Source organism: Abrus precatorius, unplaced genomic scaffold (assembly GCF_003935025.1).
Source record: "Abrus precatorius isolate BTA unplaced genomic scaffold, Abrus_2018 Scaffold9, whole genome shotgun sequence".
NCBI lineage: Eukaryota > Viridiplantae > Streptophyta > Magnoliopsida > Fabales > Fabaceae > Abrus > Abrus precatorius.
In genome coordinates, this window is record NW_020874439.1 from 23,256,239 (window position 1) to 23,280,279 (window position 24,041).

The window sequence follows — 24,041 nt, forward strand, 5'->3', positions numbered from 1 at the left end:
AAAATACAGACATAAATCAATAGTGTAATAATATATTATAAAAATAATTCAATACAACAATTTATAAGTTGATACTAGAGCTGGTATTTTAATTTACAGTAATATTAATGTTTTTTTAATATTGTACACAAAATTATAAACTTGTGTAAAACATTAGGAAGTTGAGGTTTTAATATGTGGAATTAAACTTATTAGAATTTCTCTTTAGTGTTATAACAATATGAAAATAAAAGAAAAAGTTGATCTAAAATTTAGTTACTTGTAAATTTTGTTTTATCTTAGGCAAAGACAAGACGTGCAAAAGTAAATATATAATTTTGCACACACGTTATTTCAAAAATATTTTTGTATATTTTTATCTCTTCTTCTTCTTCTTTTTTCAATAACAAATTTATATATTTTGCTACGAAGTCAATATGAATTGGATTGGTCAAAACACATGGTGGAGACCGCGGAGCTCGAAAATGGCATTGAAAGAAAAAGTTACCACTTCAGTCTAAGGTAGTAGACTATTGTATGTTTGGTTAACACAGTCAAATGCTACGAACTACAATGGAAAAGTGAAAGGAGAAGAGCAGGTTTGATTGACTTCGACTCTGTTGTTTTTTTTTTCACAGACAAATGATGATAAGATAATGACTAATTACTATTGTAAACATTTAAAATATAAATTTCCATCAAAACTGTATGATAGATCGACTAACTATGAAAATTATGCTTCTGTTTTGTTTTTTGTTTTTTTTTCAATGTATTTATAAATAAGTATAAAATATTAATTGTATAAAATATTATATTTTTTAATATAATATTGAATGTATAAATTTTATTTATTAATTTATTATAAAATATTACTACATTCACCCCAAGTGTTGTTTTAATCATTGTATTCATAGTTTTAAAATAGAAAATAAAAAATTATAAATTTTTATCATCCAAGTTAATAAGCTCTTATGAAAATAAAATTACATATTTTTTTGCTCTTCTCAAATTTTCGCACACTAAAACCCATCATCGCCTTCAATTTTATTTTATTTTTACTTACTATTGTTGTGCAATTTTTGAATGCTATGATTCATAATTTTAACTTTCGTATGCATGGAATTGTGTGTAGTTTAAGAACCATCACGGCAAGAAATATAATTTTAGCAACTAAAATTTATTGATTAGTATAAAATTTAGTTAAATATGCATTATTTATGATAACTTTTATAATTGTGGTAAAATATAAGTTGTCATTATAATTTTATAGACAATGACAAAAACATCTTTGTCACAAACAATTAGCAATTAATAGAGATATGAATGACAAATTGATTTTTTTTTTATAAATTCTCACTAAGTTTAAATCTAACACCGTGATATTTTACTAAAATAGTTTATATTTATAAATTATAACTAGGAATAATACTCGTATATTACATGAGTTTATTAACTCATATTCTGTCTTTGTAATACGAAGAATCGTTTTTATAAAAGACATGATAGCAAATATAAATTAAATATATTAAGAAATAATAATAAATTAATTTATAACTTATTGTCTACAATATTTTAAGTTTAGTTAATAATTTTGAACTAAAGTAAACTAAATCTTTAGAATTGAATTAAATAATTTAATAATAATAATTTTTTTTTAAGTTATAATCTTCGTAGATAACAAAACAAGTGTATAGACACAATATAAAATACCTTAAACATATATTTATATAAAAACAACCATGTACTATAATAAAGTATACAATGGTGAGTCTCTTGTTTTGAAGGCAACAGATACATGATTGATCAATTATTAAATCAAACGACAAATTATTTAAATTAAGAATACAAGAACTGAAAAGTATTAACTAGTATATAAACATATGATGTGTGATTTGAAATTATTAGTATTTTAAATAAAATATATTAAAAACAAACAAATAAATAACCGTTAGTATGATATTTATTACTCACGCTTAAAAATGTCATTATTAAATATATTTTTAAGTATGCTCCAAACTAGTCATTCATTTAATAGTAACATTAATTATTGTGCTAGGTAGCAATTTAAAATATCGTTATAAACTTGTCACCTTTTCATATTTATTATATAACGACAATTATTATCTTTAAAATAAATCTATTTTTCTGCGTTTGATTAAGAATAGTTAATAAATAAAATAATTTTTTAAATAATAATGATAATATTAAATGTTTATTATTTTATTAAAATATTTTAAAATTTCATTCTTTATCTCTACAATTCACAAATGATTATCATTTATTAATGATTTAAAATTAACTATAGTTTGTATAGGTTTTTTCAATAAAAATTAAATAATCAGTGTAGACATTTTAAGTTTGTAGTAATACTATATATGTTTTGTCTGCACCAAATATTAATACATTAAATATTAGTATATTGTATTATTTGTTAGTATATATCTTTTAAAAAATTCATTCATTTTTATTAAATAAATGATATATTAAATAAAGAGTATTTTAATTTTTAATAGTTTTGGGTAGTGTTAGTTAGTTGCAGAAATAAAATATATAATTTAATAAAAATTGATTTAAGTGGTACAATTGTTTATTTTCATTAAGTAAAATAAATCTTATATATGAAATAAAAAATCATATACTATATTAGATATTTGTTTACTAAAACTTAAATCACTTTTACAAAACTTTAAACTTTTCACAAGTAAACAGAAAAGTTAAGATATTAAACAAAAATTGTGTCCAATTAATAACATTGTATTCTTACATGTTTGGGTTGTGCTCCAAACAAGTATTACGTTTTCAACTGTAAAGGGTTAGTCAAAATCTTTTGGACGGTAACAATCGGCGTTTGTATACCTTTTAGCTTTTCTTAAAATTAAGAAATAATCAAAATTTAACTCTTTAAGTATATTATTAATTTTTAATCTGATCCTAATATAAAAAATAAAAAAAAAACTGTCTTGACAGTAACATAACTTTTAATTCAGTTTTTGATCATTTTGCTAACATATTAAACAGCAGAATTATATAATTTCCTTGAGTGTACAGTGAAAATTGACTGAACAATGGTTTATTTGGTCAAACTTTTATTTTGGTTCTCGTACAAAACTTCTTTTTTTATTTTCATTCCTATACTTAAATTTCTTCAGATCTATCCTTGTAATTGTTTTTAAAAAAAGTTGATTTATGGCTAAGAGATCATAATGAGACAAAGTTGGATGTGAAGCAAACGAAATTAGAGTTATCCTCCATGTTTGTCAAACACCATGCTTCAAATGACATTTTGCTGTAAAAAAGAGAACTTGGAATTTATTTTATTTTTGTATAAATCCAATCAGAATGACCTAGCGGCAATTTGGATAATACTTACAGAAAAAAATAAGACGAGTATATTTGTAAAAGAAAAGTGAATTAATCTATTAAAACTAACTTAATTTTTTTAAATTTATACAAATTAAAGTTAAACATGTATAATAATTGAGAAGCTCCTATAACCCAACAGTTAATACGGTTTTTATGAAACTAAGAAGAATGTTAGAGGATTAATCTGAATAACATAACTAGGTTACTGATATATTTAAAGTATGGGTTGCGTTAACGTTAGTAATCTTGCCCAATTAGTTGGGTTCCTAACTATATATGTCTCTTTGTTGAATTTATGCCAATCTTAACCTATTTATTAATCTTTTTTATTTCCCAAAATATAAGTTCTTACTCTTATGAACACTCTATTACCAAAGTTTGAGTGCTATCGCCAAATATGATAATTTATTTGAAAAAGTAACCTACTTTTTAAGAGAGTATTTTAATATTTTTTTTGTGATAATATTTAGACTCTTAAAATAAAGATATTACAATAAAAGAACATTATTTTATCTTGATAATTAATCCAGTTAATAAGTTTTTAAAATATATACTATTATTACAATTTAACATGCAAATATTCACTTTATTTTGTTACCTGTCTACTTTAGAAGTTTTGTTTTTCTTATTTTTTATTCATTTATAAATTCAATTTTTTAATTACTTGTTTTTCAGAAAAAATTCATCATTCTTTAAAGTTAATTTTAAACAATTTAAAGTCACTTTTTTTAATTAAAAGTCAATTTAATATATTTTGGTATTTTATATACTAAATAATTTATTTTACAGTAAACTTTCTTCAACTTTTAATATTTAAAAGTAACTCTCAGAATTTTAAAGGAACCAAAATCATATTTTATATTATTTCAATATCGTGGTTTAGCTCTTAATTATTTTACACCTTTTATCGTAAGTGAAAAAGATATAAGAGTAAATATTATATTATTTAAAAATATAATATAAACAAAGGCTTATCTAAATTTTAATTTCTAAAAAGTCTTAACATTTTTTTTAAACGACACATCCAAAAAATATATTTTTATTAGATGGTTTGCCTGTGGTAATTTGTTGTCATTTAATTATTTAAAATATTATGAGTTTTTCGGTCAATCTATTGGTTTAAAGAATTAAACAAAAAATTCATTCACGTGATTAGAAAAATAAACTTTTATGCCGACATCTTATTAAAACGAGTTTCGATTAAAATGCTAAATTTGTTTTTTTATCAATTTTTTCTTCAGACTAACCCTTTTTATTTAATTATTTATATGTTGTTATTCATTTGAACTTTTATAATAAAAAAATATTTAAATAAATTAAATAAAAAACAAAGAAATAAATAATCATTGGATGAAAAAATAACATAAATGACTCGATTTAGAAGATATTAAAAAAAACGCACATGACGAAAAATTTATAAAATTTTGAGAACTAAAACTTGAATAAAGTGAGAAATAAAAATATGAATAGTATATTAAAATTTAATGCTATTATTAAATAATAAAAAAAGACAGGTGGTGCAATAAAGTACTGCTCTCTCTCTCTCTCTCTCTCTCTCCCATTCCCATGAATCATGATGGACTTTTCGGAAGGCAATTTGAAGCAGATGAGAGTTAAGGGTTTGAACAAATCCGCTGCCCCCCTTTTACCCCACAAAAAACACGTGCTTCAAACAAAAAATAATATACTATATTATCATCACGATTATTATATTTCAGAATATTTTAATTAAAAATAATTATTAGGAAGATAAAGACCACATGGTCTCACTAAGGTTTCTCAGACCAAAGCAGATTCAAGGAACATGCTTCAAAAACTCCCTATTCTCTCGTTTCACCCTCTCAAACTTACAACTATGAACTGAATACCCTTATTACACATCATTTTTTCAAACTTGATTCTAATTTCCCAGGTTTTCCCTTCACAATTTCTTCCTCGCCTTCTCTTAAAAATGTCAACTTTCCCCAATACGCTCTCCGATGGCCGCAGGTCCGGCAAGGCACCGGACAAGTCCAATTTTTCTCAGACCTGTAGCCTCTTGAGCCAGTTCTTGAAGGAAAAACGTGGTTCTGGAGATTCCACCCTTGGAATTGCTGGAAAAATGGAACCTAGAGGTACAATTCTTTTATTGTTATTTTTTAAATTTGGCATCAATAATAATAATTATTGGATTTTGCCTTGCCCACCAATTTTTAAGTATGTGATGCGATACCTATTTAATTTTTATTTTTGATTTACAATTGATGGTTTGGTACTGGGAAATTATTTGTGTATTACTAGCTTAATTAATTACATGAAATTGGCTATGGTGAAAATTGCTGATGGGGGTATTCTTTGTTTGGTTGTGGAAATTTCAGCGGGTACCAAGGATTTGTTAACCAACCTGCAAAACTCAGAAGGGGCTTTGAGACTAAGTGCTTCTGCTATGGAGTTTCTTCCCCAGCTTGTGGAAAATCCCTGCATTAAGAAGTCTAACGTTAGGTATGTTACTGTTTTTATTTTCTTTTCTGCAACTGTTCTGAATTCTAAGCTTACAAAAGGTAGCGAAAAAAGTAGGTTTTATTTTCTGGGGAATAGTTCGAGAAGGTTCAAAATAACTCCTCTGAGCCTCGTGAAATTACCGAGATACCCATGTTTCCCCATAACATTTCACATGAAAAATTATTAGAGGCATGCGCTGGGAATGGTGATACCCTTTTATGGATCTCAATATTCTCTAGTTTTTTTTTGTCTAGGATACATTTATGGACAATCATGTTTATGTAGAGAATATTTATAGCATGGTGAGCTATTTCTGAGCTCATTTTTTCATACACAAGTCTTGAATCTCAGACCTTGTTTAAGGAGCATCAAACATATACCCCTCTAATCGATGACAAACTACGTTATAAAAATATTTGCTTTATATATATATATATACTTAGATCTGTTTGGTTTACGAGCATGAGTATTAACTATTAACATCATTATTACCTCAACCACATCCCCCACCCCCCCCCCCCTTAAGATCATGAACTTGTATACATAACGTTTTTATTATTATTTTCTTTATGCAGGTCACCAGGACCTGAATCTCCCCAATTGACAATATTCTATGCCGGGAAAATGTTAGTGTTTGATGCTTTTTCGCCTGAGAAGGCCACGGAGGTCATGGAGTTGGCCACCAAGTTAGCCTCTGACAGTTCCGGCACCGAAGAAACTCCACCTAGTGCTCCGGTTACTACTGAAAAATTGACCGTGTCCAAAGTGTCTCAGACAAATTCTGCCTCAGAAACTCCTAGATCAGGAAACCAAGCTGTTGGTTCAGGTATGTTACAGTTAATATCTTATTTATATCCCCATTTGTCATATGAACATAGGAACTAGATATGAAACATTACTCTAAAAAAAGTACAAATTCATAGGCTAATTCTATGTTTCAACGACTTTTGTCAAAACAGATATGAGGTATCCAAGGAGAGCTTCACTTGTAAAATTTCTTGAGAAGCGGAAAGAAAGGTACGATTTTTCATTTTATTTTATAGAAAATGCAAATAATAGCATTCACTAGTTAAGTAAAAAAAAGTAATTTTTTAATAAAGGTATAATATTTAATATATTATCAAATAATATATTTTTTTAATAATTTGTTATCAATTTTTTTAATGTATGCTTAGACAGATAATAAGAACCTACATATAGTAAGTTTTTATTGAAAATCACATGATGTTGCTGATTAAATACTACCAGTTTCAAAAAATACTTACTATTTATTGATTTCCTATTATATGATTTTACCCACAGGTTAAAAAGTTGATGTTTTATTTATTAATTTTTTAGCTACTTTACTGGGACATTTGATAAAGTTTTGGTTGCTTTTAGTGGTAGTTGAATTGAATCTTGATTTGGTGCAGGAGGGTGAATGCTAGAGGGCCATACCAAATTAACAACCACAAACCTGAGGGAAGCGGTTCAGGAGGTGAACCTAAAGATCAGTGTTCCAAACACTTTGACCTTAACTTGTAGTGGTTTAGCTCATTATGAATTTAGGATACACAGGCTCTGCCAAGCCAAAAGCTCCTAACTATATGATTGTAGGCCCTTTGCAGATTGCTGTGGCCTTCATACGTATTTATATATAATATATATATTTGTATGTATTATTATTTCATCAATTAGGTCCACCAAACCAGAGATAAAATAGTCTTATTACCAAGATTTATTAGTTTCAGAAAATTTCAAGTACTTTGTGTGGATTATTTTATCTTTTTTAGTGAATACAAGTCTTTTACACGTGATCCTGATTTATTTCCTTCATTCATGATAATCGGATCTCATAGCATCGCAATATTATAAGCATACATATTTTCTGAGATTTTTTCAACGATTTAGCGCTTATAATTTTCCTGAGATTATTTTTGGTCATCTTCTTGATATTACTTTGAAGTGTATTTTAGGCTTCTTAGTATGGTTTTATCCAAAAAAAACATATTATGTTTATTATAAATATATTGACTTCTCTATCTAGTATACACACTAGGTTAATTAGTTAAAAAAATATCAAGTTCATCTAATTAAATGCTTTTAATTATTTTTAAAAACGTTGAGTTTAATAACTTTATATTTTTTTAATTAATATTCCTGGGACATTGATTAATATATTTTCCAGGATTATTTGGAAAGTAAATTTTACAGTGATTAGATATCGATTTTTTGAAAAAATTGGGGAGATACCTTTTATTAAGAAAGATGCTGAGTTCATTTAATCTGCGAAGAAACACAAAAACAGAGAATTAACGAGAAAGAACGCATACGCCATAATAATGCAACAACGTGGAAAATGAGCAATGAACATCCACCGACTGTGAGAATGCAAGTTGTTGTTTTGTCGCGATTATGGACTGACAAAGAGCACTGAACCCCAAACCTCTTTCCTTTCTGGCAATGGTACCCAAGTATGAGGTTCCTGTCATTTGCTAATTAAAAGCATTCATATTTTCATCAATCAAAGTCATGCTAATACCCACTTGCCAATTTATGCTTTTTTTTTATATGAAACAAGATTATCAAAATATAAAAACTTCTCAAAAGTCATCAATAGAGAGACAATTTTTTTTACTTTACTTTTTTTTTAAAAATTATTACTGACACTTTTTTATTTTTTAAAAAATTATTATTAACAAATTTTAACTTTTTTATAATTTTTAATATCTTTAAAAAATTATCAGCAATGATTATTGAATGACATTTTTTTTGTTTTAATAATATTTGCCCTAAAAATTGTCATTAACAAATTTTAAATATTATATTTTCATAATTTTTTAAAAAACACAATATATATATATATATATATATATATAATTTTTATATTTTATATATAAAAATAACCAATTTAAGGTTTAAATACTTTTTTACATCTATAATCATCTTTAAAGTCCTAATACATTATCGTAAAAAGAGCTTACGGTTATTATTAAATTACAAAATAAATTTAAAATAACTATTATATGTAAATAAAACTATAATTTAATTAAAAATGGCCCACAAATCTACCATTTAAAATTCATAAAACTATTATTTTTATCCTCTTAATTTATATATATATATAAACTTTACCGAAAGAAACATCTTAACAACTGCATGTACGCGTTTGACCGGGAGCATCTCCTTTCACACGAAAAAGACGTTCACACTGTTAAAGTTTAATGGGATGGTTTTTTTTTTTTTTTAAAATCTTAATAATATAATTCGAGTTTTCGCTCTAAAAAAAATCTCTAGACTTCGTTTCCTCCTTATAGTATTGTCACGTGTTATTTTTATTTTACATCCATATTTTATGGTTTTTTTTTATCAAATCAAACTAATAATTTTTTTAAATATTTATTCAAAATAATTTTGTGTTCTATATTATTTTAAAAAATATTTAAATTCTTAATCAACATTAAGTATAATATAAACTTTTTAATTTTCCATTAAAATATTTTTATTACTTAAGCATTTTAATAATTTTACATAAGAGATTTAATAAATATAATATTTTTAATGTATTTTTTTATTAATATTAAGTAATTTTCTTAAATATATGATATTATATTTTTTCTTAAAATAATCACACAACGTGTAAATAAAATTATAGTTCAATTAAAAATTTTAAAAATAAAATTTCAAAAATGTAATTGTATTAGAGCATTACTCTTTATTTGAGAGTTAAAGTCTTAAGAGAAGACAAAAAAAGACTGAAAGTTTATTTAAAAAAGTGTTATCACAAGTATTTTGTACATTACACGAATGTTTCTTTAAATTTTTTTTTTTTTACAGTTATTTGAATAAAGTTTGATAAATGATAATCAAATTATAAATAAGTTAAATGGATGGAATACAAATATTACATTTTTTAATGAAATTAAACTTAGGTTTAAAAAGTTGATGTATTTAAATAAAAATATAAAAGAAACTTAATTAAACTTGAATTTTAAGCAAGTTAATCTGTTTACCCTTTATTCGTGCAAACGTTTTAAACGCATAATGTGTGTGGGCACATAGATTTGTTTAAATAGAAGTATATGAAAGAGTGGTCCAATCTGCATGACTTCCAGATAGGTCCCTTCTTTTATAACCTAACCGATACTGCCACACAGAATAAATATCATTCAACAACAGTAATAATAATCACGATTTTCAGAGTATTAATTTAAAAAATATTTTTTTTTAAAAGAAAAGTATAATTATTGACTCGTTTGGATTATTTTCAATGCACCTTCACACTATTTTTTTTTATTAAAAAACCTTTTTTATTTTAACCAATATTTTTATAGTACTAATTAACATTTAATGAGACTAAAATTAAAGGAATAATACACGATTACTTTAAATTTAATAAATTTTAAGAAATAAATATTTTTATTATTTATAAATATTTTATCGTTTTAGATTAAAGATATAAAACAATTAAATTAAGTAAAATTTAAATGAAGTTTTAATTGAAAAATATATATTCCTAATACATAAAAAGTCACATGACATAACAAATAAGAGAATACTGCCTCATGAAAACACTTTTATCATTAAAAAACATGTAAATTTATATAAAAAAAATATCTGCATGAAAAATACCTTTTTTCTTAAATTTATATATATTATAATAATTCTATTGAAATATTTTATGCTTCTTTTTTTTATTAATACAAATAAATGAATAATATGTTACGTCTCTTTTGTGGCTTTTATAATTATTTGATATGAATTTAAATTGGGTTATTTAATTGAAATAATTCAAAAATTTTAAAGGATTAAATATGAACAATTAAAAAAAATTTAAAAATTTAAATTCCATATAAATTAAGGTTATTATTTTTTGCTAATGTAACATTCATAATTAACAGACAAATAAAAAATATATACATATTTTTCTTTAAAATATTCTAAAATTAAAAAATTAATCTTTATAAAAGTTGTAAATTTGAATTAATTATTATAAAAAAATTTAAATTTATACTTAATATATAAAGAGTACTCTTATTTATTTGGTGTAAATTTATACTCTTATTTGATATTTTAAAATGATGAGTGAAATAATTTTTTAGTACTTATAACATTTTTTATATTTAAAATTAACCCTTATTTTAAAAGAACTTTGTCCCAATTAAGTAAAGGAAATAGAAAATCAACCCCTATCTTTAAAAAGAAAAAAGTCACTGAAAAAAAACAACTTAAAAAAAAAATCTAATTCATGTACCAATTAGAAAAGTACAAAGTAAAAATTTTAGTAAAGTAACTTACTCAACACTTAATAAATATATATTGAAGACAATGACTAATTTTTTACTTGTTTAATTTATTAAAGGTAAATCTTAAAAAAGGTTATTAAAATTTAATTTTCAACTTAATAAAATTTATAGGAACTAAAACGTATTTAAATTAAAAAATTAATTAAATTATAATAGTAGTGTTTGATTATTTACATTGTTATTCAATACGAAATATCACTGTTGTCAATAGATATTATTTTTATAGTAATTACTTTAAATTTTTATTTACTACATTTTTAATTAATTAATGAACCACATTTTTTTACTTTAACAGTATATTAAAATTAAACTTAATTTAAAAATATCTAAAAAAAGTCTAAACACAAACAGGATGTAATAAATAAAATTAATTAAAATATAATAACGATCAAACTTTTAAAATTGGACTTTCTATGTACAGTGACTAATTTCTATTGATTTGTTAAAATATTAACAGCCTCTCATTCAATCCTAACAAACATTGATTCTATGACAAGACCCTAAATAAAAATATGTAAATTTGTAGATAGATAAGATAAAAATTAAACGAATGAATTATTTTACAACAGAAAATATGTTGCAAGGGAATCATTTAAATAAATAAATAAATAAATAAATTTTTAGGTACATAGATTATTGTTATTCATTTAATAAATAAATAAATATTTTTTTAGATTAATTAAAAAATTTTGAAAAAATAAAAAATTATAGAAATATGCTAAATATAACAATCATCTTTAAATGTATAGTTTCTCTCATGTGTAACTATCAGTAGACAAACATCCTCTCCTTCATTCATAAACAGCGATGATTTGGGATCCCCTTTCCCTCTTTGTTGTCATTGTTTTTGTGGTTCGCATTATATATATTTTTATTCTTAAATTATTATTGCCTTTTCATATTTTTTTAATTTTTAATAATTTTTAGCAATATGTTAGAGAAAGTGTTTTTCTCATTTCTCTTGTATCCTCTTTTTGGTCAAAAGTTAACACCTTATACAAGCCCATATTTTATTTGGGCCACTTAAATGGGCCATTCCTTCATTGTGGTTTTGGAGAAGGGCACTTCCTGTATTAGGTTCAACCCAGTGTATTCAACTTTTTGAGTATCCGCCGAAACACTTCTTAATGTAGCCTCTCAATGTTTCATCTAACATTTTTCAAGAAAAAAATATTTTTAAAGTGTTTTCAGGGGAAGCGCACTTAAAAAAAAAGAGAGATTTACATGATGCAATATAGTGTAACAATTAATAAATAGAAATTAACAGATAAAATTTTATTAATTTTATATTTCTATGTAAGTTACAATTATAATAATTGATTATTTTAATCAATATTTATGAATTTATATTTATTTTAGAAACTGAATTCTTTATTTTTATGTAATATACAGTTGTTTAAGAAAAAAAATGTTTTGTAAAGTTTTTATGTGATAATATTCTTATGAAAGATATAACAAAAATGTGTAGATATTTGCATTGCCAACCTCACTTTCAACTTGTTTTGAATGTCATTTATCATAAATATCTGGGGAGAGAAGACTTGTGCTATAATGATTAAGTCGTTTGTAAACATCAAGTGAGATAATTTAAGGCTATTTCTATCAGAAGAAAAAGAATTTAAGACTCATTCTTTAAAAAAAAATGGAGGAGCAGTGTGTTAACTCTCACGAATAATGATAATATGCACCGATAAATAATCTCATCCAATTATATATCCAAACCTATTAAAATTAACGTCTCATTTATAAATTCATATTTAATTTTGTTATACGTCTTTTTTTTAAATTATAGTTTTAGAAAAGCTTTTTTTTTTTTCCTTTTAAACTATTTAGAAAAGTAAATTATCTCTTCAAAAATAATAACATTGTCTACTTTTTATCTTCCTAAAATAAAATGAAGAGTGGCAAGTAACTTTTAATTCTATTATTAATTATACATAAATTATAAAACAAAAAACAAAATCAAAGATTATATTATGATTTAAGAAACTATACTATGTTATTTTTCTTATGTTGTTCCTCACCATGATTATTTTTTTTTCTTTTTTTATTGGTAGATAGATGATTAAATTCAGTTTCTAAACCTTATCAAGGGCCATGCTTAACTCCCATTTGGGCACCGGGGTCCATATCATATTTGGGTCATTCAACAATCCAGAAAAAAATAATTTATTATTTTATATTGGAAGAAGTAAAACAAAAAACAATAAATATAATAGCTTTGAATACATTTTGTTTTTTTTTTTAATTTTAATTTTATATATTTTCAAATTGTTAGTTTTAGTTATTTTTCTAACATAGATAATATTAATATCTAATAAAAAATTAATACATAATAATTTTAAATTTAATTTTGACCTACACTGTGAACTAATTATATTAGTGATATGATTTGATGATTGAATGCAAGTATAATTTTGCAATGATTTAAAAAATAAAAAATCACAATATAAGAAGATTGATAGAAATAAAAAATTCGTGATATAAAGAAAAGCAACGCAAGAGCAGCAGATTTGTAAATATAATAATGAAATGAAAAGATGTGGTTATATAAATAGTGGTGGAAGGGTAATGTGGAGAGTCCTCTGGTTTTTCTGAGGCCTGTGCTCTGAGAGGGGCCATAGTTTGGGACCCTTTGAACCCTAATCTCCACCGAAACCCATTTTCCCGGAAAATTCGCTCAGAAAAAAAAAGAAAAAAAAAAAGAGGAAAATGCAGAATCACAGGTTGAAGCAGCAACAGCAGCAGCAGCAGCAAGCTCTGATGCAACAAGCTCTTCTTCAACAGCAATCTCTCTACCACCCTGGCCTCTTAGCTCCTCCCCAGGTTGGGCCCCACTACCTCTCTCTCTCTCTCTCTCTCCCCCCATTTCTGATCATTGCTTCGATCTTCTTCTGTTATCTCTTCCTTTCGCTGTCGATCTTCGAGCTCTGCCTTTTTTGCCTATTCGGGATTGATTGAACATCTAGGGTTTGTCGCGAACGTTAGTTCTTCTTTTCCATTTTAGAAGCTTGATTTTTCTTCTACGGTTGTGGGATTTTATTCGTTTTCTTTGATGACTTGGTATCTATCTGTTACGATGTTTTTTCTTGTGGGAAAATCGAATTTCGAATTGGATTGTTGCTTTCCTTGGTTTGCCTCGTCGTGGGAAGGTTATGCATGAAGCGTGTATTTTGCAAATTTGAAATCTCGGGTTGTCTTTTACTTTTTAAATCCTTTGATTGTTTGATTCTGAAGTATGATAAATCAGGTACTTCTGTGTTTGCGGTGTTTAATGACTGTCAAATTGTGTTTAGGATATTTTATCTCTGTGAACAGTTGAACGCTGATATTTTGTTTTCTAGAAGTGAGTTACTGAGATACAAGCTTTGAAGTGATGACCCATGAGCCCTCTCACACTCTTTAAGCAATTTGAAGTGGCATTGTTCTTAATTTGGGAAATATATTACCAACTTTACTCCTTTTCCTCCTTTTGTGTTGCCATTTCTTCTTTGGTGTGTTACTGGTGAAAGAGAGTTGGGGTTAAGTTTGCAATGTCATTGATAGTTTCATTTTCTTGGAGGTTTTATTGGGAAAGGAATCTGAATAATATAACCAAGTAGAATTCATTGTTTGGCGTCATTTAGGAATTACTGGCTGGCGTGTTTGATGTAGTGAAAAAATCAGCTAAGTCTTAAGAGGATTTTTTTGCTTTCCATACTGCTTTAGTGTTAGTTTGTATTTTGCTATCTCTTTGTCCGATTTGGGTAACACTTTCTCATTTTTTAGGTTTAGCAATGGACTCATGCATACATTTGTTTTTGTTTGGTATGAGTGGGGTTAAATGCTTTCTTCCTTCCCGTTCACCCAAGTAAATGTTTTTCATACTTCTGTATTGGTAGATACAATACGATTCTTCTATCTTGATTTGCCCCCTTTTTCCTTTCTTTTCTTTTTCACTTCTTCGTTTTGCAGATTGAACCAATTCCAAGTGGAAATCTGCCTCCTGGTTTTGATCCAAGTACTTGCCGCAGTGTGTGAGTGTTTGTCTAGACATATTTTTACCTTTTACTATTCTATTTTATTTCTCATTTTTCTTTCTTTGTTTTATGATTGTGATTGTGATGCAAACAAGCTTAGGTGCTGTTACTATAATATTTTATTTACTCCTCAACATAATGATTGGTTTTAAAGGCATTCAAGTTGCCTGTATTCTATACTCTACCTAAGTAGATATTTTGTCATGCTCAAAAGATATTCTGTTGTACTAAAAATCTAAAATAGTTACCCACGTGTTACTGTTTTCTATTGTGGCTAATTAATTACTTGTACCCTAATTTTTCTTCTGTTCTTTTTTTCTTAAATTGTAGCTTCTTTATCTTTGAGAAAATGCAGGTATGTGGGGAATATCCATACACAGGTAACTGAGCCACTTTTACAAGAAGTTTTTGCAGGCACTGGCCCAGTTGAAGGTTGTAAACTTATTAGAAAGGAGAAGGTATATTTTTCAATATTGTTATGTTTTTGTCTAATTTGTTGTTTAAATTTTGAAGTAGTAGCTGGAAATGGTGCTTTATATTTGACATCTTCTGCCTTTGTTTTGCAGTCATCCTATGGATTCATTCATTACTTTGACCGCAGATCTGCGGCCCTTGCCATATTATCTCTCAATGGAAGACATTTGTAAGTTTTTCTCTTTACACTACTGTTAAATTGGTATCAATTTGCATTCAAATTTTGATTCAATGCTTTGCAGATTTGGGCAGCCTATCAAAGTTAACTGGGCATATGCTAGTGGTCAAAGAGAGGATACATCAGGTTGGTTCAGATTTGAGTTAATATATAGATCTTATGTTTGTACTAACTATGTTATCCTTTGTGAAATTTGGCTAATATATTTTACACACTGTTTCTTTCAATTTGCAGGTCACTACAACATATTTGTCGGTGATCTCAGTCCTGAAGTTACTGATGCTACACTCTTTGCATGCTTTTCTGTTTACCCCAGTTGTTCGTAAGTTTCATTCTCGTGTGCTTTCTTACTAAAACGGTCATCCATTTTCTGTATTTGAACTTGGACCAATCTCTAGTCATTCAAAATGAAAAAAAAATTGTACTACCTCATGATAATATCTGTACATTGAATTCTATAGAATTATGTTGGTAACAAAATAGCATTGCTCATCAAATTTATTTTTCTGGTGGTTCTAGAGATGCAAGGGTTATGTGGGATCAAAAGACTGGACGTTCAAGGGGATTTGGATTTGTTTCATTCCGTAATCAACAGGTCATTTTTGGTTTTAAAATCTTTTTTCTTTTGGTTTAAAAAGGCTCTATGATGTTTTTGACTTGCATTTTTCTTGAATTTTTCATAGGACGCTCAAAGCGCTATAAATGATTTGACTGGTAAGTAATTTGTTTTTGGCTTAGCAAGCTTTTAGATTAGAATCACTTTTAATTTGGATCAATCTCCAGTGATATCACTTGAAGCAAAATTATTGTCACAACAAGGAATTGTGTATTCAGGTTCTTTTGTAGCAATTGGTGTCGAGTTTTTATGTTTTTTAGTTATTGTAAATTTAAGATGTAAAATCATCCTATATAGTTTTCAGGACTACCACTTATGGTAGATGTACTTTCTATCTTTGTAGTTGCTTGTTCTTGTCCACCTGTACTTCCTGTATGATCAATGAACAATTTATGAGCCCTACTTGTGTCTATCAGGTAAGTGGCTTGGAAGTAGACAAATACGCTGTAACTGGGCAACAAAAGGTGCTGGTGGTAATGAAGAGAAGCAAAACTCAGATGCCAAAAGTGTGGTGGAACTAACAAATGGCTCCGGTGAGTAAACTATACTTTAGGTAATGAAACAATGATGAAGATGGTTGAATGTAAACATTTTATGTTTAGCTTCTATAATTCGTGATTTATGGGTGGATCTGCGTGCTTTTTAACATTTTGTTGCAACCTTTGAACCTTTGACCCAAGAAAATTTTATTGTTGGTTGGATTTGTAAATTTTTTTTTTGTGTGTTTGCAATGTATTCTATTTTCCCAGTTAACAGCTGGAATAACTAGGCATTCAATTAACTAATATGTTATATCCTACTTGTACAGAAGATGGTAAAGAGACATCTAACAGTGATGCTCCTGAGAACAATCCTCAGTATACTACTGTTTATGTGGGTAACCTTGCTTCAGAGGTAAGAAACTTTCTTTTCCTGCGTTTTTCAATTTTTATGTTAAGAACAACAGCAATTCATCAACTTCTATTCTGTTGAAAGGTCTGCAAGCTTATTATGATGCATGTAACAAAAGTGATATTTTGGAAGTCCACAACCGATATGTGCACTGCTGAAACTTTACCTTATCTCTATTTGCTTATTGTTTTATGGTTTAATTATGAATTCGGTTCCTGCACTAGGCATAATTTTTTGTTTTAGTCCTTGCATGAAAAAAATACTATATTTTGGTCCTTATGTGAAAAGTTGTTTACGGATTCGTTCCTACTTGTTGAATATCAAGTTTAGAATAGTGTTAAATTTGGTCCTTACACTTGCACTTAATTTTGTCCTTGCATATAAAAATTTTACATTTTAGTCCTTACATATGATATCAAGTTTCTTTTTAGTCCTTACATGAAAAATATACTAGTACTGTTATTACTTTAATAAATGGTGAAGACCAATTTGTAGTTTTTTTTCGTATAGGGGGTCCAAAATGTTGACTTTTTTCATATAGGGACTAAAACGAAAAGCAAGTCTAGTTTAGGGACCAAATTTGTAATTTAACCATACTTTTTCTCTTTCTCTCTCTTTTTTAGGCTACTAGATTAGAGATTATTTTAGCCTTCAATTATTCTCATCAATTTAACAGAATATGTTATGTACTTGTGAGCTGCATGTTTGAATTCTGCAGCAATTGCTGTTGCCATTTTAATCATCATGACCTTTGGTGGTTCTGCAGGTAACACAACTTGATCTCCATCGCCACTTCCATGCTCTTGGGGCTGGAGTGATAGAGGAGGTTCGTGTCCAGCGTGATAAAGGGTTTGGTTTTGTGAGGTACAGTAGTCACGCCGAAGCAGCTTTGGCTATTCAGATGGGAAATGCACAGTCTCTTCTCTGTGGCAAACAAATTAAGGTGTGGATTTCACTTTGATTTTGTTGCTACCTGCGATGAAAATTTTCTATGCTTTTTTGTTGATCATGGTACTGCAAGACTAGGGATTTGGAATCTTCGTTAGAGTCATTGCATATTTGGAACTTAGAAGCACATTTTCTTTTCTTGGTTTATGTGCAGCTCTTTTCTACTATTGAATTTGAAGTTGTGATGTGAGCACATTAATGAGATTCTTGTATTATTTTTTAGGGTTTTGTTAAACTCAGCTTTTAGGTTTGAGGATAAACAGCTAATAATAGTAAAATTTTATTAGAAAGAGAAATATTTATTGTGTTTTTATAACTTCAATACAATAACTGTGTATTTTTTTCATAAAAATTTTCTATTTGTAGATGCTTAAACTCAGCCTAAAAAAAAGTTAACAAAACCCTATTTTTTAACACAAGTCATTGTCTGGAACTGTGGTGATAATTCCCCTATGTCCCCTCCTATTCATTTTGTTTGTTCATATAGTTTTATGTTTATTTTACATCATACAATTCAATTCTGACAACGGTTCCAATGTTAAATATAGTGTTCTTGGGGGAGCAAGCCTACTCCACCTGGAACTGCTTCAAATCCTCTTCCCCCACCTGCTGCTGCATCTCTGCCAGGTCTCTCTGCGACCGATCTTTTGGCCTATGAGCGACAACTGGCAATGAGCAAGATGGGTGGTGTCCATGCCTTGATGCATCCTCAAGGGCAACATCCTCTTAAACAGGCAGCTATTGGAGCAAGCCAGGCAATATATGATGGTGGGTTCCAGAATGTTGCAGCTGCACAGCAAATGATGTACTACCAGTAAAACACTGCGGTTCTCTTGATATGGTTTAATGCTATCTATATATCCTGCCTTGTGCACATTGATTCGTGTTAAAACCTTTAGGGAGCTTTCTTTTTTTTCCTTTTTTACTTGACGGTGGTGAGGTAGTTACACCTACCATATTAGATAATTATGATCAAACATTTGTATGGGTTTGTATCATGTATGCGGTTTTCTAATTAGTAGTGATGAGTGTTTTGTGATTTTAAGAGGGAATATCTGTCCAGACATTTTTTTTCTCCTTCTCACCCATTTGGGTGTTACTACGCGATGGTTGTCAACATTATCTTCCTGTCAAGAGGCTGTTAATATTTTTATTAATATTTCAATGCAAAGTCAAATCTAGTAGTTGTAGGAAGGTGGGTGATATTGGTTGATTGTGGCACTTACAGCCACTTGTCAATGGCTGTACCAGATTCCACGTTGATTTAACAGAAAATCAGTGGGTCGATTGGGTGTTTTATTTATTCTATTAAAATTCGATTGATGAGATGAAGATGGGACGAGAAGTAATATTATAAAATCAATTGTTAGTATATCAAAATTTCATTTTATGAGAGAAAGGATTTAGTTACGCTAACTTTAAATTGCAAATAATTTTTTTTAATAATTATGTTAATTTATTATTTAATGTAATATAATATTGGGCAGATATTCAATTGTGGCAGGAATGAATAGCAGTAAAGCCATTAAGATTGGGTTTGTGATGAGGGATTTAAGTAGTTTGTATGAATCATAAGTTTAAATATTAAGTTTTATTTTCACAATTGTAAGAAGGAAGAAATCGTGACAATTGGCAAAAGAATCTACAGATAAATAATGACAGCGTTTAGTTTAAAAGAAAGGAGAGAAGATATTTTAATAGCTGGGAAAGAATTATTATTATTATTATTATTGAGCATGTTTATCCCAGAAGAACTGAAAAAAAAAGAGGCAATAAACGACATTTGACTAACGTCCCAAATTGACAGCAACTCGTACCTCATCACTCCATGATATGAATCTTTTTTTCTATCTGGATTTTTTATAAATTACTTCATTCTTCAAAATTTGAAAGTAAAGCATAGTAGAAATGTCGATGCCATTAAACACATGACAGTACACATTCCTTTACTAACCTGCAACCAAGTACTAATATATTTCACAATCTTGGAAACATATATATCCTTTACAATGTAAATTGTAAAAGCATTTCCAACCAAAAATTTATGTTTAATAGAAACTGAATAAACGGAAGTGCCACAAAGAGAGAGGGTCAGGGGAAAAAATCCGCATGAGGAAACTCTAGTTGTTCTACACACTTACTTTTTTTTAAAGAAATATCAAGCATGTGAGGATTAATCCTTTTCAAGCCTTGCAATATACTTGTCATAGAATTGGCCTGCTTTTTCAAGGTCTCCAAGCTCAGTGTAACAATCAGCAATTGCCCCAAAAGCTTCAGTGTTCCCTGAGTCCTCTCCTTCTCTTTCAGAAACAGCCAAAACCATGGAATGGTATTTAATAGCATCGCGGTACTTTCCCTGTCTTTGCAGTGAGGCTCCTGCAATATGCAATATTTAAATTTTAATCATGGAGCTCCTAGCAAAATTCTTCAGTCATTTGATACACACACACACACACACACACAAATAAAAAGCCAATGTGATTATGCGGGAGCCTCTCAGACACAAAATAGGAAAGATAACAAACCTAGACCTCTAGCAGCTTTTTTCTCCTCAATAGGATCCTTCAGATTCTGGGCAAGCTCAAGGGCATTCTTAAACTCTGAGTATGCTTTATCTGGCTGTTGATTTCTTAGAAAGTTCTTTCCATTTTTCAACTTTGAGATTAGCTCTTGCTTCTTTGGGTCAACAATAATTTCATTATCTAGTATCCTACCACCAATGGGAGCATAACTCAAGCTTGGGGCATAGGACTCAATTTTGGCTTGCTTTCTTAAAGCTGCATTGATTTGGAGTAATTGCTCATTTACCCGTTGTAATTCGTTTCTTCTTTGCCGAGCAAGCAGCCCTGTCATAAGATCAGTGATTTAAAGAAAAGGGTAGTATATCACTTATCCGTGGAAGTACATATGAAATACCTCTACCACACTTTAGTTGAGGGACAAGTTATTAAAACTTGTGATACATAGAAATCAGATATTCAACGAAAGTATGTAAGCCACTTTTATTTTGTCACTTCTTTAATTTTCTCTGAACTTTGTACCAACTCATATTTCTGTCACTTCAAGAAATAGATTTTCAGCAGATGTTTCATTCCATTTCCCCTAAGTGTCCTGTTTTTTTCTTCTTGAATGAAGGAGGATCCCTGACCCCCTTGCTTTCTAACCATCCCCACTTCTTCCTTCTTTATAGATTTAGAAGGTTTCTGCATATACGATCAGTGTTCCCTTTGTCGTAAGCAAAAAGCATGACGTATTGTATTATACAAAAAACCTCGAAGACAACTTGACAAGTAAGCACATAGGGCCTTCAAGAGGCATTCATGCTTCACATAGCTAAATCTCCAATGTTTTAAATTAGTCTTTTGTTCTATAAGGTGTGTAGTTGCGGACAAAGCATATTTAAGTAATATGCTAATCCTTTATGATATAACAGATGAACCAATTCAAGAAATAAAAAAACAATTTCATAAAAAATATCTCGCAACAAAATGAAGTTCTACCCTCCAAGCACTTGTGTTTAGAAACAATCACGAGCTAACATATCTGTATAAGGAATCTCACACTACCTTACCTCCTACAGTGGCTCCAATGAGGGCTACTGCTAGCAGTATAGGCATATTGAAAATAGAGTTATCAGCCTCGCATGTTTCAGCCAAAGCTGTACAAGGCATAGAGAACATCAACATATTGCTTGCAAGAAATGTTAGTGTCGGGAACCTTTGGTGTGTGTCTTCCTGACAAGACAACAATTTCAATCAGAAGTCAGGAGTTAAAGAAAAGGATGCCAAAACATAATAGCAACTGAAAATCAACGGAATGCAGTAAAAATTAGAGAAAAGAGCATTGCCCAACATTCAAAAGTGACCAAAAAGGAGAGTTTTAGTCTACAAAACATCATGTTTGACAATTTCCAAAGCATGATTCTAGACGAGATCGTAAAACTTACATATTTGACAAAAAAAAATTCTTAAATCTTCCATATTTAACAATTTATGTACAGTGTAGAACACACATTTATAGCAAAAAGACTAAGTAAGCACATAAATCAAAGGGCATAGCGGCAGGAATGCCGTGACTCACCATCATACCTTACACTTTGAGCAATGAAGCAAACTTGGAAATTTAGAAGACCCATCAAAAATATCTTTAAAGAATGGCACAACCCTGTCCACTTTGAAAGAAAGACAAGCTATTTTTCCTGATTCATTAAACAATTTTAATCCCGCGTGAGGATCACTGTCATATAATTTGCAACATACAAAAAATTCAATTTTGCCACGGATTTCCCATAACCAACAACACAAAAAGAGTGTTTCCAAAGCTCAAAACAAGAAAGTTACGATTTTCGGAATCAATTTGAAGTGGGGGTGCAGAAAACTGACCAGAAAGGTGGAGCTTGGGGTTTTTGGCATAGAAATGAGGTTGTGAGAAGCGAGGATGTGAGTGGAAGCAGGAACAACGAATCAGTACCGCCATTGCCCGGCTTGGTTTGTTGAGCTGAAAGGATAAACGTTGGGATAACAATCTTAATCTGTGTCCTCTGTACTGTGCTGGATTACAACTTCCTATGTGTGTGTCCTAGCCTCCTAGGTGGATTTCTTAAGGATATTTTCTTTTCTTTTTAAAGGTAACACTGTAAAACACACACACAAGGGTAAAAATGTAAAGATTTATTTTAAAATTTAATTTAAATATATTAGCAGTATGCATTTTTTTATATTATAATTCAATCGTAATTTGTTATGTTAAAAATAATTGATCATTTTTATAATCATTAATAATAAATTTTTATTAAATTATTGATATTATAATTTTTTTATTAAATAATAACTTAATATAAAATTAACATTAATGTGAATATATTTTGCCTTAATGATAGATGAATTTTATTTTTTAAAATAAAACTTACCTTTTGACTGCTGATTGATAAGCAATATGTTATTTTAACCTTTGTCTTTAAAATTCACTAGTATTTATGTAGTTGTGATTTTATTTTATCCTTTTTAGTTAAAAAATAAATAAATTTTTATTCTTTCATGCTGATTGAGTATTTTAAATCGATAGTTTTTAACGTGAGTACAAACTTAATACATTACTCTTAAACACAACTAATCATATAATTACAAATACAGTAAATAACATTAAAAAAAAGGCGTAAGTAAATAAACTAAATACTATCAGACATATGAATTAATTAACATAAATTATATCAGTTTAATCTAATATGTAATATTAAGTTTAACTCAAATATAATTGCCTTCAACAGAAGATATTTATAATTAAAAAAATAATTATATATATAAAAAAGGCACTTAACTTTGCTTTTCAAACATATACTATTTATTATGCCTTCTTAGTTGCAAGTTCTTAAATTCACCATTCCAATTTCTTCCAATATTTTTTTAAACAAAATTTAATGCCATTTTCTTTTACTTTTTCTTTAACTTAGCCCCAGCAACCTTAGCCTCAACTATGAGTTGTGATATTTACAACAATATCACCTGAGCCGGACTAGATTTCATAAGTGCTTGATAATGTTCTTATTTGAAATGTAATTTTTAAATTCTGAAGTCAGCTGCGAATATGGTTGTATTTTATACTGGTAGGTAGTATTATTGTTTGATTTGGATTTTTCATACTTCCATATACTCTTAAGCTATATTTGAGAGTTATATTTAAGAGAAAAGGGAAGGATTAAAAGGATTTAACTATTATTTGAGAGTTGCTTAATTAAGAGGGAAGGATTTTAGAGTATTTTTTTATGCTAATATTTTAAATTCTTTTATTTTAAATTTTTTTTCTTTTTC

General features: G+C 28.2%; 3 protein-coding genes across 7 annotated transcripts; 2 read left to right on the forward strand and 1 right to left on the reverse strand.

Moving 5' to 3' along the window:
• Positions 1-5,093: 5,093 nt before the first annotated feature.
• Positions 5,094-7,701, forward strand: LOC113850009 (protein TIFY 11B-like). Of its 2 annotated transcripts, none has more exons than XM_027480305.1 (5): positions 5,094-5,456; positions 5,700-5,823; positions 6,399-6,649; positions 6,783-6,840; positions 7,236-7,701. In XM_027480305.1, exons 1-5 carry the CDS (start codon positions 5,294-5,296, stop codon positions 7,345-7,347), a joined length of 708 nt encoding a protein of 235 aa, XP_027336106.1. In that variant the 5' UTR covers positions 5,094-5,293; the 3' UTR covers positions 7,348-7,701. The 2 variants fall into 2 exon arrangements, with proteins under 2 accessions (XP_027336106.1, XP_027336107.1); XM_027480306.1 differs by having other exon boundaries at positions 5,120-5,456; positions 7,239-7,499.
• A 5,963-nt stretch (positions 7,702-13,664) lies between these two features.
• Positions 13,665-20,263, forward strand: LOC113848979 (oligouridylate-binding protein 1B-like). 3 transcript variants are annotated; one of them, XM_027478458.1, is made up of 12 exons: positions 13,665-13,934; positions 15,063-15,124; positions 15,483-15,585; positions 15,694-15,770; positions 15,844-15,905; positions 16,014-16,101; positions 16,299-16,374; positions 16,463-16,493; positions 16,812-16,928; positions 17,207-17,289; positions 18,053-18,229; positions 18,783-20,263. In XM_027478458.1, the coding sequence occupies exons 1-12, from the start codon at positions 13,821-13,823 to the stop codon at positions 19,050-19,052; spliced, it is 1,260 nt and encodes a 419-aa protein (XP_027334259.1). In that variant the 5' UTR covers positions 13,665-13,820; the 3' UTR covers positions 19,053-20,263. The 3 variants fall into 3 exon arrangements, with proteins under 3 accessions (XP_027334259.1, XP_027334258.1, XP_027334260.1); XM_027478457.1 differs by having other exon boundaries at positions 13,666-13,934; positions 17,204-17,289; XM_027478459.1 differs by lacking the exon at positions 15,063-15,124 and having other exon boundaries at positions 13,829-13,934; positions 15,458-15,585; positions 17,204-17,289.
• Positions 19,936-22,800, reverse strand: LOC113848980 (protein FLUORESCENT IN BLUE LIGHT, chloroplastic). Of its 2 annotated transcripts, XM_027478461.1 has the most exons (6): positions 22,617-22,770; positions 22,323-22,432; positions 21,806-21,968; positions 20,760-21,080; positions 20,376-20,610; positions 19,936-20,188 (listed from the first exon to the last, which is right to left on the reverse strand). In XM_027478461.1, exons 1-5 carry the CDS (start codon positions 22,708-22,710, stop codon positions 20,408-20,410), a joined length of 891 nt encoding a protein of 296 aa, XP_027334262.1. In that variant the 5' UTR covers positions 22,711-22,770; the 3' UTR covers positions 19,936-20,188; positions 20,376-20,407. The 2 variants fall into 2 exon arrangements, with proteins under 2 accessions (XP_027334262.1, XP_027334261.1); XM_027478460.1 differs by having other exon boundaries at positions 20,038-20,610; positions 22,617-22,800.
• Positions 22,801-24,041: the final 1,241 nt, after the last annotated feature.

Bases quoted from the DNA above. Each gene is read 5' to 3' on its own strand.
- LOC113850009 (XM_027480305.1), top strand. From the start codon at position 5,294: ATGTCAACTTTCCCCAATACGCTCTCCGATGGCCGCAGGTCCGGCAAG. The intron at 5,457-5,699 runs GTACAATTCTTT...TGGAAATTTCAG, and splicing joins TGGAAAAATGGAACCTAGAG to CGGGTACCAAGGATTTGTTA. The intron at 6,841-7,235 runs GTACGATTTTTC...GATTTGGTGCAG, and splicing joins CTTGAGAAGCGGAAAGAAAG to GAGGGTGAATGCTAGAGGGC.
- LOC113848979 (XM_027478457.1), top strand. From the start codon at position 13,821: ATGCAGAATCACAGGTTGAAGCAGCAACAGCAGCAGCAGCAGCAAGCT. The intron at 15,586-15,693 runs GTATATTTTTCA...TTTGTTTTGCAG, and splicing joins AACTTATTAGAAAGGAGAAG to TCATCCTATGGATTCATTCA. The intron at 15,906-16,013 runs GTTGGTTCAGAT...TTCAATTTGCAG, and splicing joins TCAAAGAGAGGATACATCAG to GTCACTACAACATATTTGTC.
- LOC113848980 (XM_027478461.1), bottom strand. From the start codon at position 22,710: ATGGCGGTACTGATTCGTTGTTCCTGCTTCCACTCACATCCTCGCTTC. The intron at 22,433-22,616 runs GTCAGTTTTCTG...TTAATGAATCAG, and splicing joins CCCCAAGCTCCACCTTTCTG to GAAAAATAGCTTGTCTTTCT. The intron at 20,611-20,759 runs GTTTGTTATCTT...TGCATATTGCAG, and splicing joins AAAAGCTGCTAGAGGTCTAG to GAGCCTCACTGCAAAGACAG.